The sequence below is a fragment of the Spinacia oleracea genome, chromosome 4, assembly GCF_020520425.1.
Source record: "Spinacia oleracea cultivar Varoflay chromosome 4, BTI_SOV_V1, whole genome shotgun sequence".
Lineage (NCBI taxonomy): Eukaryota > Viridiplantae > Streptophyta > Magnoliopsida > Caryophyllales > Amaranthaceae > Spinacia > Spinacia oleracea.
The window spans coordinates 1,839,241-1,854,684 of NC_079490.1; the positions used below are offsets into that span (position 1 = coordinate 1,839,241).

The window sequence follows — 15,444 nt, forward strand, 5'->3', positions numbered from 1 at the left end:
TGAGTAGCGGGTAGCGGTTAAAGTAGCGAGTAGCGGTGAATAGTAGCGGGTAACGGTTAGCTGTCGAAGTAGCGGTAACTAATACGAGTGTTCGGTAAAAGTAGCGGTTGATATTATAAAAATAAAAATAAAAGCAAGAATATTATTTAAAACTTTATTATAAATTTGTCAAACGCTACCCGCTACCTTAAACGCTACCAATTTTAACGTTTGACAAAAGCTACCCAACCGCTACCTCAACCGCTAACCGCTACCTAAATCGCTACTTTACCAAACACTTACAGATTTTACAAGTAGCGTCTTGACTAGGTCAAAACGCTACCCGCTACCTCAAACGCTACCGCCGAACACGCCCCTACAACACCCATAAAATCAGCCCCTACAACACCCATAAAATTTCTCGAATTTGAAGCAAGAGGAGGATAATTACCTTCAGAGATTATGAATCAGATGGTTTGTATGGCTGGAGAGAGTATGACGGGTAATCTCCTTTAAAAAACTTACAAATTTGCGGTGTTCTACGTAAAATTGAAGTGCGGTTATCATGTAGATTGAAAGGAGGTTGAAAGAAAGACGACGGCTAGAGAGAGTTTCACCTTAGGGTAGAAACCACAAAATTAAAAAGGGTATTTTTGGTTTTTTACGGGGGTGCGTCAAAGTAATTAAAGGTTGCATATAAAATATTAAATGTATATTGTTAATAACAAATGTATTGTCTAGGTTGGATTTTAGATTTAGACGGTTGAGATTGAATGATAACTACCGAAAACCTTTTGGGCAGAATATTTGGCCTGATTTTGGGAATATTGAACATTCAAACATCAAGTAATACGACGTCGTTGTCTAGGCGGTCTAGCGACCATCAAACTGGCGGTAATATCATTATCTATGATCCTAAATGTTGGGTTTGGAATTTTGCTTCTCCTTATATAATTATGCAAAGAAAATGCAGCCCATATTATGTACATCAGAAAGCTTGGTAGGTCACCTTTTTCAGATAGGGTTTGCTCTTCAGTGGTCACAAGGTCAAGTTCATCGGTTGTATTATGCTTGAGAGTGACTAGTTGACACACGTAACTGTACTGGCTAACATAATATAATTAATGGTTCAGTATATTCCTTTTTTTTTCTTACCTACTAGAAGAATAAAAACCTAATTGACTTTTATGTAGTACTTCATATAAATTTTATTCCATAATTATAACAAAATTATGTAGCCGAATTATGTACTCCGTAACATTTTGGAGTACTTACTACACGATTACAAATAAAACAAAGAGTTACCACAATTACATACCAAAGTAATGGTACAATATATGTTATCCAATTTTCTTGTATGGACCTCCATAAAATATAAGACGACCCCAAAAATCTCCTTGATATCCAGCATCAATGCTTGTATATTCATCGCAGTCCGTATATAATTCGGCGGGAACTTGACCCTTTTGATCAGCAAAAACTCCAATTTGGCAGTACAATGCCGATTGTCTAGTGTCCTTCATGGCCTTTTGACCACTACCCATATAAGGAGGAGTATTTGAATCCGGATTGTCAATCTCTCCGCCCCATTCGACCCGAGAACCCGATTCCGACAAAGATGTAAATAGACTTTTGGGCCAATATCCAACTTGTTTTTTGTCTGCATCTATTGTCAGCCACCAATTTCCATCATTCAAATTCTACACCTCGTCATTAAAGGAAAACATTAATTTTTTTCCCCCTTGTGTGTGTGAGCGAATGGGGTCAATTCATATACAGACCCTGAATTTTCAGAAATTAATTCAAATTTTGAGGGTAGTTAGACTAGTATATGACTTTTTAATTACACTTGGTGACTTGGTGTACAATAAATATTGTATATCAAATATAAAGCTGCCCAAAATGCTTAAAAGTATAACATAAAAGTTTATTTGATAAAAAATTCTTTTTAATAAAAATTATCCATTCAAAATCACTCATGAATCATTATGTACCATGTACAGAGATAAATTTATAGCCCTTTAAACAGTTTATCCATAAAAAAAATTAATTCATAATATAAAAAGTTAATCAAAATATTTTGAAAATAAGTTACTTGAGCAATAAATTTATTATACAAAGAGTGCATGTAAGACCCATATCATCCGAACAACCTTTACCTTGTCAATAGATATGATCCAACCAGTTTGATTGTCCCAACCTATATGAGAGTAATCGTGAGGGATTATGCCTAAAGGCACATTAGTCGACACTTGAACAAAGCCCGAGCATAGAAGATTAAAGCATCCACTCGATCCAGCCTGTTACGGGGTCTCTTATTATAATCATGTCAAATAAAGCCAGGTAAAAAGGTTCAAACCAACTAATTTGAACTTTTAAAATTAAGATTAAAACAGAATTGATGTACATAAACTGGTTTTGGCACACCAATTATTTAGTTCGGCGTAACTGTATAGCATAAGAAATCGTGCTCTCGCAAAGGGCATGTCAAATTCAACTTTGGTGTGTCATAATCAGTTCCTCTCATTTGGCAAGTATATAATTTGTGCTATATGTAATTGACATGAAAATACTTACCGTCCACCTTGCATAAAGGTGTGCTTCAAGATCGTTGTATAGATTTGGATTCACCTAAAAAAAAACTTTGTGATTATTTTTATATTTTTAAAATTATGTGGGAAAATACAAAAGATTAATTGAAGAAAAGTGAGAAATTGTCTTAAACAATTAAACTAACCATCCATCCGGCTTCAATACTATCAGGTCCATTTAGAATTTTCATTCGAGAGACTGACCACTCATTCCCATATACTAAAGGTTTCCAAAGACCTGTTGTACCGTGTGCACCCAATAATTTTAAACCTTGTTTAGCATCCACTCGAAAACCAGCATTCTGAATTGATCAATGAGAATAAGGGCATTGATAAAGTGTCAAAAATTAGAAAAGAAAAATTAGTGTTTAATCATATGTGGTGTGCCACATAATAAGTGATGACTCATCAGATGGATTTTACCATCAAGTCAGATTCAGAAAATAATCAAAAGTAAAAGTAAGAGAGTAACATACACAATGTCTTCCATTTAAAGTAGAATCCATAGAAAGTGACTTATTGACATTGGAAAGTCTTAAAATAGGCACAGTCCCTATTGGACAACCATCTTTGAGTCCGAGATTCTCGAGTTTTCTTGCTTTTCTTTGTAGAGAAGTTATATTTACCTGTATTATGTACACAACATATATCGTGATTATATCATCAATAATCATTATCAACATCTAAAGGGTAAATGTATTTGTTATATGTGGAATTCCTTGTTCTGAGATGTTTAATTAATACTTACGGTAGGAATATGGTTATTTAACGATGGATGATTAAAAGCAGGTTGCTTATAGAAATCCACACAATCATAAACTTGTCCTTCCCCAGTCTGCGAAAAAAATAATCATAATGAAGTATTCCCTACAAACTATTACAAATTTAAGTACATGCAATCACATACTTATTTCTCTGAAATTTCAACATAATTTCGTAATTGCAAAACAATTTTGTTACAAAATATGTAAAATTGATTGGTAATATAAAACACACCTTAATAGTAGTAAGAGTCGATTGTTGTTTGTAGAACGATGATCCATGTACTCCACACAATAATCCCAATACAATAGTTGATACTATAGACCAACATACCAATAGAGACATCTTTGAAGTCATGATGAGTTGATTGCATGAGTAACTGAGTTTTATAATAATTTCACAAAGCCTATATTTAATATATTATAATAGGTAATAAATCAAATAATGAATTCACCCTAAAGTCCCTAATTGGTAATATATCTAATATTGAATTCACAAATCTTCACCCTAAAGTCCCGAATAGGTAATAAATCAAGTTATCGAGGAAACAAATAAAAAATGATTACTAGTTGTTTTTTGAGAGAATCAACTTGTGATAATCTACACTAAACTATATTTATAATAGCATTTTAAAACATAATGTTTTGCATACAATGATGCCACGTGTACAAAAAATCATTTATGATGGTCTAATGTTTAAGACCAAAATTTTGGGAAGTAGTTATAGGCTTATATCCTCTAACAAAATTGTTAGACATTGTGATAAAATAGTTCTATTCAATTAGTTATACTCTACAATCAAAGAAGGGGGCTTGGGGCCGGGCTCATTAAATTGAAAATATGGAACATAGAAGCTATGGGTAAACACGTGTGGATGATTGCCACCAAAAAAGACAATGTTTGGGTTAAGTGGATTCACTCAGTCTACTTGAAAGGAAATTCTTGGTGGGATTATTCCCCTAAGAGTGATGACAGTTGGTACTGGAAGGCTATTTTCCAGATCAAGGATCTGATGAAAACTCATTTAGCTGAAAATCAACTGATGGGCTTCAGCATATACTCCATCAAGAAGGGTTATTTATAGTTGGTCATTCCTACTCCAGTTCAACACTGGACTAATGTTGTGTGGGGAAGACTCGGGCAACCAAAGCATCGTTTTATCACTTGGCTAGCCTTGCTAGGAAGATTGAACATTAAAGACAGATTGATGAAGATTGGTGTTTGATATGTGTGTTTTATATAGAGTTTTTACCCCCGTCCCTTAGTACTTTTACGCACCAAATGAGCTCTTAGGAGCCATTTTTAGTACTAATCCGTGTTATTGAGTGTGCCTTGAGTTTCAGGATTACTTAGTGAGAAATTGGTCTTTTTAGACCCGTTTCATGGTGATTTAGGCCACTACACGATCCCGAGTAAGTTCGGGACAACTATCGTCGACTTTCGGGAGCCTTGGATGCTTACGGTTGAGCCCAGGGAGTTAGACTCGGTGATATGGGCGAAGGATGATGACTTTTGCAAATTGCCCTTTGAGCGGAGGGCGAAATGAGAAGACCGGGCGAAACAAAAGGAATTTGAAGTCTTCGACACGCGCCCGATCGGGCGGGCTTCGCGCGGTCCGGATCGGGCGGTCATCCTGGGCAGTGATATGAGCTTTTCCGACTATCGAGCGGAATCCCCGATCGGGCGGCCCTTCGCCCGATCGGGTGACGCCAACCTCTGATGCTTTCGCGCATTTTATTTCCGGTTTTTGGGCTTTATTTTGGGCAAACTATAAATACTAGCCCCTTATATTTTTAGTGGTACCTTTTATTCTAGTCTCAACACTTAGTTTTATTTTTCCTTAAGTTTAGTTTTCTCTCTAAATTGTTCCAGACACTTAGTTTTAATTTCAATCAAAGCTTTAATTTTTCGTTCATCCTTTCGTTCTTCATTTAGGTATTGATTTCTATCTTGCTTTATTAATTGCTTTTGATCATGCTTTCCATTATATTAAGGATTTTTTGGTATTTACTACCTTAAAAATACACCACTTTTGTATTTACTACCTTATGAAAATTTTATTTTAAATTACTACTTTACATTTCCATTTTTTTTGTATTCACTACCATTTTACAGTTTTCTCATTTTAAAATGGAGATATCTCTTTCATTTCTTAATCATTTTAAGTGATTCAAAACTCATTCTTCTTATTTATGTGTAAGGATTCCATTGGGATCTTACTTTTTAACATTTCGTAAAAGTTTAAACAAATTAAATATTATTTGTAAAATATTAAAATATTTATGAATTATCAAATGATTTTTTTTGAAATGACGTTCTCAATGGAATCCCTATAGAAAAAGGAAAATAATGAACTTTGAATCACTTTAAATGATTAAGAAACGAAAGAGATATCTTAATTTTAAAATGAGAAAACTGTAAAGTGGTAGTAAATAAAAAAAATGGAAGTTTAAGGTAGTAATTTAAAATAAAAATTTCATAAGGTAGTAAATACAAAACTGGTGTATTTTAAAGGTAGTAAATACCAAAATTTCCTTATATAAATTGCTTTGTTATTTGTTATTATGAGTGAGTAGTTTAATTTCTAGGGTTTATGGGATCCATGAATGCATGATTGGGATTAAATGTGGACTTGATTATTGATTAATTGATTGTAATTTCTATAGCTTATTATAATTGCTCGTCAATTCTGTTCGGTCGGACTATTTTGATTTGAGTTTTATTAACCTTAGATTATGCGCTGAGAGGTATAAATCTGATGTTTTTGGTCAGTGGCTATTAGATAGGAATTGTTTCTAGTACATAGCGAGAGCCTTCTAGTTATATTATCCTAAGGAATTCATAAGATTCGAGAGATGCATGTTTTCCTAGTTATGATTGTTGTTGTCCGTTGTCAAATCACGGTCTGAATTTGTGGTGAACCGTTGCCCTAGATTCCCTTAATATTGATATTTTCTAATTTGATTATTGCCTTAGTTTAAATCTACAAACCAATCCAAACCTCTTGTTACCAATAGCCTAGACTTGTCGATTAATAGTAGAAAGAACATTGTTTCCCTGTGGATACGATCCCTGCTTCCCTTGCTATATTTTTAGTTGGTGAAACGTTAGGTTTATTTTTTATAGGAGTGCGATTTAGCCTGTCAAATTTTGGCACCGTTGCCGGGGAAATGGTTTTATTTTCTGTTATTAATTGTTTATTCTAGATTATTGTTTTTTACTTCTCAAGGAACCCCCGTTCCTTGAGACCAGATCTCACGTAGTTTCTTTGTCTATGCCCAGGACCTTAGGTACTAGTAATCTTACTCCATTCGATCCTGAGCCCGAAAGAACATTTCGTAGACGAAGAAATTTCATTGCACAGTGTGGGAATTACTCTGATTCTGATCATAATCTTGGCGGTCTTTTTCCTTCAGATACATATTCAGCTTTAGAGATAGAGATGGGTGACGAAACACCACCACCACCCGAGCCAAAGCTTACAGACTATTCTAAGCCAAGTCTGTCTGTGCTATCCAAGGCAATCATGCCTTCTATTGCAGCTGAGACCTTCAAGATTAAGCCTGCATTGATTAACATGATTGAGAGACGTCGGTTCGGTGGGGAAGTAGGTGAAGACCCAAATCTTCACATTCAGTCCTTCATCCAATACTGCTCTACCATTAAGCAAAAGGGATTGACTCAAGAGCAGACTATGGAGATGCTTTTCCCGTTCTCTCTGAGTGGGAAAGCAAAGTTGTGGATCAATAGGTTGAATCGGGCAACCATGAAAATTACTAATTGGGATTCTTTGGCCCTTGCGTTCTATGTGAAATATTTCCCACCTGAGAAGACAGCTCGTCTGAGGGGTCAGATAATTTCCATTACTCAACAAGCAGATGAAAGTTTGTTCGAGGTTTGGGAGAGATTCAAGGATTTGCAGAGAGAGTGCCAGCACCATGGTTTGAGTGACTGGTTCTTGATTCAACAGTTTTATAATGGTCTGGGTAATGAGTCTAGACTTATTTTGGATTCAGCTGCTAGTGGGAGATTCATGCAACTTGCTGTGACTAGAGCTATGGAGGTGATTGAGGAGATGACCATTCATAATGCGCAGTATGGGAATCCTAGAGGCCTATCTAACAAGGGTGGTAAGAATGATTTGAATTCCATAGAACAATTGACTGCCCAATTGACTGCCCAATTGACTTCTTTACATTATAAGTTTGATAATATGCAAGCATCAAATACTCAATCTGCCCAACCTGTTAGTGTAGCTGCAATGAATTCTCAAACTGTCAATGTCTATGATAGTTGTGGGATGTCTGGTCATTATGCATAGGAATGTAGGAGCTCTATTGAACAATGTAATGCATTCCAGGCCTACAAACAGATTAACTCATACTCCAACTCTTACAATGAGGGGTATAAAAATAACCTCCTACTATCATCAGGAGTACCAATATTTAGAACCCCCACCAGGTCCAACATCCACCACCACAACAACCATACCAACCCCCACCAAAACAATCATACCAACCGCGGAGTAGCTACAACCAACAGTCTAGTGGACCACCCGGGTTCCCTAGACAACATACATCACCTCCACCACCACAACCTCAACCCACATAGACTGACCCTATGTTAGTAGAGATGAGGAATATGATGTTGAAGATGCAGAAGTCTCTAAGTGAAAAGGATGCAAAAATAGATGCTCTTACTGCTCATAAGATCATTGATACACAGTTGGCACAGATGGCTACTACTCTTGCAGGGAGACCCCCACGCCAACTCCCTTCACAATCTGAGAATAGGGAAACTGCAAATTCATTGAGGAGTGGTAGAGGTTATGATGGTCCTTCTATGCCCGTTGAGGTTGATTCTGGGGTGTCTGCTAGTGGTCTGGTTAGTGAGGAAATCCCAAAGATAGCCATGGATGGTTAGGAAGCTGAGAAAGTAGTCTGTGAAAATGAGGCTACAACTGAGGTTAAGAAGGGGACAGATATTCAAGTGCCACCTATTGTACTCCCCTTCCCAAACCGGCAACTCAAGAATAAGCTAGACAAACAATTTGGAAAATTCTTGGAGGTGCTCAAAAACTTGCAGGTAACAGTTCCTTTTACTGAATTAATTATACAAGTTCCTGCATATGCTAAATTTATTAAAGATATTTTGACCAGGAAACGTGCTTTTTGTGAGCTTTCACTGAGGAGTGTAGTGCCTATTTACAGAACAAGTCTCCACCTAAACTTAAAGACCCCGAGAGTTTTTCCATCCCATGTAACATTGGCACTGTATTTATTGACAAGGCTTTATGTGATTTAGGTGCTAGTGTGTCTGTTATGCCTTTGTCTGTCTGTACTAAACTGAATATGGGTGAGCTAAAGGTTACCAATATCACTCTGCAAATTGCCGACCGTTCTGTTAAATACCCCTTAGGTGTTTTAGAGGACGTCCCTGTTAGAGTAGGTAAATTTTATATACTTGTAGACTTTGTAGTACTGGACATGCAAGATGGCTCCCAAATTCCCATTACCTTAGGTAGACCCTTCCTACACACGGCGGGGGCGGTCATTGATGTCAAAAGTGGGAAATTGACTTTGTCTGTTGGGGGTGATAAGGTGACTTTTAATATGAATAGTGCCTTAAAGAGTCCCATGATAGAGGAAGAACAATGCTATCGAATTGATGTAGTTGATTTTATTATGCGTGATAACGTCTCCCAAGTTCTCGAAAGGGATCCTTTGGAGGCAGTGCTTTGTTGTGAATCTTCTGCAGGTGATAGCAGTTCTTGGAGTGCTGAAGTGGATGCTCTAGAGTTGGCTCTTGATGGTGGAGAGTCTGAACCCGAGAAGAGCACCAAATTGAAGAGGTTAGTTCGACCGGTTTGTCCTGTAAAAGAGGTAAAGAAACCCGAACCTAAACTTCTTCCTGCTAATCTTAAATATGCATTTTTGGATGATGAACAACTTTGCCCTGTAATCGTCAGTACTGCACTTGATGCAGACCAGTTGTCTCAACTTCTTACTGTGTTGAAAAAGTACAAAAAGGCCATTGGGTACAGATTGATGATTTAAAGGGTATTAGCCCTGAATTTTGCATGCATAGGATACATCTAGATGAGAACCAAAAGCCATGCATAGGATACATGTTTTCATAAGATTCGAGAGATGCATGTTTTCCTAGTTATGATTGTTAATTGATTGTTGTTTTCCATTGTCAAATCCCGGTCTGTATTTGTGGTGAACCGTTGCCCTAGATTCCCTTAATATTGATATTTTCTAATTTGATTATTTCCTTAGTTTAAATCTACAAACCAATCCAAACCTCTTGTTACCAATAGTCTAGACTTGTCGATTAATAGAAGAAAGAACATTGTTTCCATGTGGATACGATCCCTGCTTCCCTTGCTATATTTTTAGTTGGTGAACGTTAGGTTTATTTTTGATAGGAGTGCGATTTAGCCTGTCAATGTTGCAATTGATACATTTGCTTGCTCTGTGGTACTGAGGCGGAGGATCACAGACATCTCTTAAGTGGTTGTCCTTACAGTTTAAGATGTTGGCATCAGATTGGTTTATGGATTGGCATTAGGTTCACTAGGAATCTGCCTGAGTTGGTTAACTGGTTACACAAAAAGTCATTTACCAAGTTCAGGAAGGGTGTTCTTTATGCCGTTGTCATGTGTACAATTTACCACAATTAGAGGGAAAAGAACAACGCTCTATGGAATGCTCAAGTATGCAGTGTAGATAAGGTGTGCAGCTCTACTAAACAACATGTACAGTGCAGGATTACAACAATTTTGCCTAGGGATTATACATGGTATGCCTCCCTTTTAGAGGGATAGTATTTTTCTGACCTTGTTTGGGCCTTGTTTTGTTCTGTTTCAGTGGGCTTGTGATATGTTCATATTTTATAGTGTTTTTACCCCCGTCCCTTAGTACTTTTTGATCTCAAATGAGCTCTTCGGAGCGATTTTTAGTACTAATGTGCTCCTTGTAGTGTGTTTGTAGTTTCAGGCTCATCATTGTAGGAATTAGCATATTTTTGTGCATTTCCTACTCATTTGAATCAATACAAGAGATTATGTACTTTCGAGAGCACACACATTGAGTTGGAAGAGTTTGCGAGCAAAGCGGATAGAGAAAGAAGTAGAAAACCAACACTCGTCTACTCTTTTGATCATAACTTTCGTTCTACAACTCCAAATAAAGTGATTCTAATTGGGTTGGATTCTAGACTTCAATATCTTTCCAACGAGTGGTCACTCGTCTAATTCCGACGAATAACGAAGGAGATATGGCGTTTTAAAGATAGAGGATCGTGCAGTTTGTACGCGCGCCCGGCGGGCGAATGGCTGCCCGACGGGCGAAGGTCTGCCCGACGGGCGGGAGCTGCCCGACCGGGCGCGTGCCAATGATTTCCAGAATGTCTCCCTCCGCCCGGCGGGTGGACCTGCGCCCGACGGGCGGAAGGTCGCCCGACCGGGCGACGACAACCTGGGCGGGTTTCTGCGCGTTTTATTTTCCGGTTTTCTTTTGTTATTTTGGGCAAACTATAAATACTAAGCCCTATTATTTTAGTTAACATCTTATTTTCTAGTATTAGCCCCTTAGTTTATTTCTCTTAGCTTTGTTTTCTCTCTAAATTTATGCAAACACTTAGTTTTCAATTTCAATAAAAATTCAAGCTTTCTATTTCTCTTGTTCTTCAATTAAGGTATTGTTCTTTATTTCAATTCTTTGTTTAGCTTTAATTATGTTTTCAATCATGCTAATTTCTTTGTTTATTGTTAATATGCTTGAGTAGTCTATTTTCTAGGGTTTGGGGATCCATGAATAATATGAAGGGATATTGAATAATTGTGATTGTTGGCATTGTAATTAATTCCTATTGATTGGTTTATTTCACTATACAATTAGATTTGCGCAGGTTCAATTGTGGTAGTTATGCAATATCAAGTTAAGATTCGAGAGATGCAATTTGATGTTTAGGCTTGTGTTAATAGGTGGAATTAGAGTTAATACGTAGCGAGAGCCCGTTAATTCTAAGTCTATGATTAGTATCGATTCGAGAGAGCATGCTAGTCTAATTAATTACTTTGTTGATTATCGTGATTGTTTATTGTCCTGGATTGTTATCTGTTGGTGAACCTATGCCCTAGATTCCTTAATATATTGATTCCTAGTTGTTTAATTATCGCCGTAGTTTTAGAAAACCACCAAACCAACTCTTGTTCCCAATAGTCTAGTCTAATTGATTAATAGTAGAAAGAACACTGTTTCCCTGTGGATTCGATCCTGATTCCCTTGCTACCTAGCTAGTGGACTTAGGTTATTTTTGATTAGGTGATACGACTTTAGCCTGTCAGCTTGTCCACTTGAAATGCCAATTTTGTAAAGTGGTTTGATGAAATATATATACTACTATACTTGCTTATAAAAAAAAATACTCCGTATAACAAAAATATTTAAATTAAGAAATGTGTGAATCGCTCAGGACTTCATAAGGTGGTAATTTTGAAAAAGTCCTTATATTAATTAGGGATTATTAACAAATAACAACACATTTAAGGTACACCCTTGGGTGTAAGGGTCTTTGATTAAACTTTTGCATCCTTACATATGAGGATACAAATACCCTTGGGTGTACGAGTACGACGATCATAATTTGATTCTTAAACCAAATTGTCTTTTTCAACAATATTTGTACTAGTATATGCAACTCAATTTTGGAGGTTGTCAACTCGTAAAGGGTTGCTCACATGTTCATTTCCGGATCGGGCAGGATAGGGGACCGAAAATTTAAAATTTCAAGACTTGGAGATCCCACCGAATTTAGAGCGGACTTGATCCCACGGGAAATCCAATCCAAAACCAGGAGTAGAAAAGCCAGTCCAAAATTCGGACCGAATCGATTTGGACTGTTTTGGACTTTTTCTATATTTTAAAAAATATTTCAACAACATATGGTAAAAAAGACAAAAAAATAACATATGAAACTAATTGTCCAACGACTTCTTAAAACCTAATATATATATTTCACAAAATAGTAATCTTTCCAACATACTAGAGGTGGAAATTATCTTTTTTTCAACGGTTTAATTTGTAGTTATATTTTTTAAGAAAAAACCAGTTCGGTCCAAGAGCGATTTTAAAGAGATTTGGACTGGACTGGACCGAACATCAAAAAATTATACGGAGAATTTTCCACCCAAAATTCATACCAGTTATTTTTCGGTCCGAACCAGACCGGTTTTAATCACCTTGTTATTATTGTCTCCTTATACATAAATCTTTTATCTTCAGCCAATTATTCAATCTATGACGTTTTTTTGCGTGAGTAACTTGATTGGGCCCTATTTTTAGGCTTAAAAGGTTTTGTGTACCAGCGCATCTCCTGCGTGACCACCCATACCATCAACTTGATGGTGTGATGTGCACTCGTAACTTTTTGCGCTCGCGCAACTATTATAGAGAAGGTTATTGACTGGTGTTACTTGACTTTCTATGTCGTTGTTTCTTATACATTGTATTTGTTTTTGCTTTTGCTTTTCTTGTTCTATTGCAAATTCTTCAATTTCATGTTAGAGGTTTCTTGTATAGAAGGGTGTTTCTTGACTTTCTATGTTGTTGTTACTTATACATTGTATTCTCTGTTACTTTTCTTGTTTTATTGCAGTTTCTTCAATTTCATTTTAGAGCGAGGTTCCTTATATAGACCGATGTTACTTGATTTTCTATGCTGGCATTACTTATACATTGTATTCGATGTTACTTTTTTTGTTTTATTGCAGTTTTTTCAATTTCATGTTAGAGGTTTTTTGTGTAGACTGATGTTACTTAATTTTTTTTTATGATGATGTTACTTTTAGGTTCCGTTCACCAACGCAGGCTAGGCTTTCAAAGCGCTGGACTTATTTATAAGTGTGAACATGTCACACCATCAAGTTGATGGTCACATATAAAACTTAAGGAATATTTTAATCTATACTACTATATATTAAAAGGCTTTTCTACAAACATCTACATGCCACGTGTCTCTCTCCCCTCAATCCATAAGTCTATTCCGTCAATACATACACTTTCATTTAAAAATAAGAAATATGGTTTACATAAGATTCGAACCCACGACCTCCAATTTTAAACACAAGAGCTTTATCCAATTGAGGTATAACCTTTTTCATGTTTTCTTTGCAAAATTATTATTCATATAATATTAAATAATTATCTTGTGAAAAAAAATTCAAACATAATTTCACTAAAGAATATAATTGTTAATTGTTATACACATAATAATCCGGGGCATCGCCCGGGCCAGAATACTAGTTGTTTTTTAAAATAAGATTTAAATTGTTCAAGACATTTACTTAAACTTGTGGATTATTGAAACATTATTAGAAACTAAGATTTTTAAAAATCTCCGCACGCAACATCAAGTACCAGTTATGATAGTTAGTTTTAGTGCATGCATGCAAGCTTGTATTAATATTGATTTTTTCTTTGTGTGCGGTGATATTGTATTAGTATTGTTATAAGTACTCTCTTATGGTTTCTCTCTCTTTATGATTATGAAAGTCCATTGATTTTTTTCAAAAGCAAGTTAATAATTTAACATGGGATTAAATCTCATTTCAATTTTAGTTTTGGGATCATTTCTGCATGGGATTCTTATTTCTACCGCTACTCGCTACCCTCGCAGTGTAGTCGTCCCCACAATGGTTAGTTCCTCTACTCTATTTCTTCCGTTGTGCCTTTTATTTTAAATACAAGTTTGAGATGTTGAATAAAGTGGCATAGTTTATGTGCTTTGTATCAACAATTTGCCTTTAAGTTGTAAGAACCTATGGCTCTTTGAAGGTATGAGAGCCTATGATTAGCCCACTCCAAAGAACAACTAAATACAAGGAGGCTTCTACATTGAGAAATGGTTATCTTCTGTTGTGCTTTATGTGGTGGGGGAAACTCCTTCGGACCTTTTGTTGTTGCAAGTGCAAGCCGGTCACAGTCAGGGGCGGATCCATGTTGTACTTTGGGTAGCCAGATGTCTACCCTTCCCAAAAAAAAAAAAAAATTTGCTGAAATATACAAAATCGTTAATTATATAAGTAATACTTATCCCATAAAAGACACACAACTAGAATTGTGTCTTAGGGGTTATAACTACTTGTTGTTTTTTAATAGGTCGCGGGTTCGCTCCATAGTAACAATGTTTTTCTTCTTTTAATTTTATATACAATATGATGTTCTTTTATTTTTATCATTTTATGCGCGTACTCTATGTAATTTATTTTATTTTATACGTAGTAGTAAACTATAGAAAATATACGCTATGTAATATCATCTGAAAAATGTCTACCCTATTTGAAGATCCTGGATACGCTACTGGTCACAGTCATGCGTGACATTTGAATTGGGGTGGGGATGGTCACTAAATTCTCGCATAGTCGCATCCCTAACTTATAAAACCGTACAATTTTCTTATAGAACGCGTTAAATTGTTTGGTAATATAAAACACACCTTAATAATAGTAAGAACCGGTTGTGGTTTGTAGAACGATGATCCATGTACTCCACACAATAATCAAGTCCTAATACACCCACTCAATTCCTTTGCTAGAGGTTCATTTTTTTGCCAAAGCCCAACCCGGCTTGGCCTATGATCAAAGTTTACGTTTAGGTCTTTTTTTGGTGCAAACAAAGTTTACAATTAGTGCGTTTAGTGAATTAGTGATTGAGTTTTTATTTGCCTATATTAGTCCTTTTTTTCTCCCAATTATGATAAATGTTTTTTATTTTTTCATCTTAATTTTGTTCAAGAATGATTTCAGATGATCTTGATTTATTTGTCCAAAAATGAATTCAAATGATCTTGGAAAACCCCTATTTACTATGGAGTACAAAATTAAGTTTTTTTTGTAAATTTAATTATATATACTTCTCAAAATAGTTGTACTTCTATATGATTTTCACAGTTTTGTGATGTGAAGAAATCAATAAATCTTTGAGTTAAATGTTTGTTGTTCTAAATAAGTATGGGAAAAGTGGGATGTAACAAGAAAAAATAATAAAAATTTAGGTTGAGTGGAGTACGTGGTGAATAGAAAAATAAGTTGAGTGGAAACTCATGA

General features: G+C 35.9%; 1 protein-coding gene and 1 non-coding gene across 2 annotated transcripts; both read right to left on the minus strand.

Annotated features, from left to right (window-relative positions):
* Positions 1-1,180: 1,180 nt before the first annotated feature.
* LOC130459728 (uncharacterized) lies at positions 1,181-3,689 on the minus strand. Its single transcript, XM_056827243.1, has 7 exons — positions 3,567-3,689; positions 3,319-3,405; positions 3,047-3,196; positions 2,717-2,872; positions 2,557-2,610; positions 2,139-2,279; positions 1,181-1,679 (listed from the first exon to the last, which is right to left on the minus strand). The coding sequence occupies exons 1-7, from the start codon at positions 3,687-3,689 to the stop codon at positions 1,320-1,322; spliced, it is 1,071 nt and encodes a 356-aa protein (XP_056683221.1). The 3' UTR covers positions 1,181-1,319.
* A 3,481-nt stretch (positions 3,690-7,170) lies between these two features.
* Positions 7,171-7,277, minus strand: LOC130460350 (small nucleolar RNA R71). The gene has a single exon (XR_008920241.1). It is a non-coding gene; the product is annotated as a small nucleolar RNA R71 (small nucleolar RNA).
* Between the last annotated feature and the right edge of the window lie 8,167 nt (positions 7,278-15,444).

Excerpts from the sequence above, each read along its gene's own strand:
- LOC130459728 (XM_056827243.1), bottom strand. The coding sequence starts at position 3,689 with ATGACTTCAAAGATGTCTCTATTGGTATGTTGGTCTATAGTATCAACT. Across the intron at positions 2,873-3,046 it reads CTTTAAATGGAAGACATTGT|AATGCTGGTTTTCGAGTGGA; the intron begins GTATGTTACTCT and ends TGATCAATTCAG. Across the intron at positions 2,280-2,556 it reads ACCTTTATGCAAGGTGGACG|GCTGGATCGAGTGGATGCTT; the intron begins GTAAGTATTTTC and ends ACCCCGTAACAG.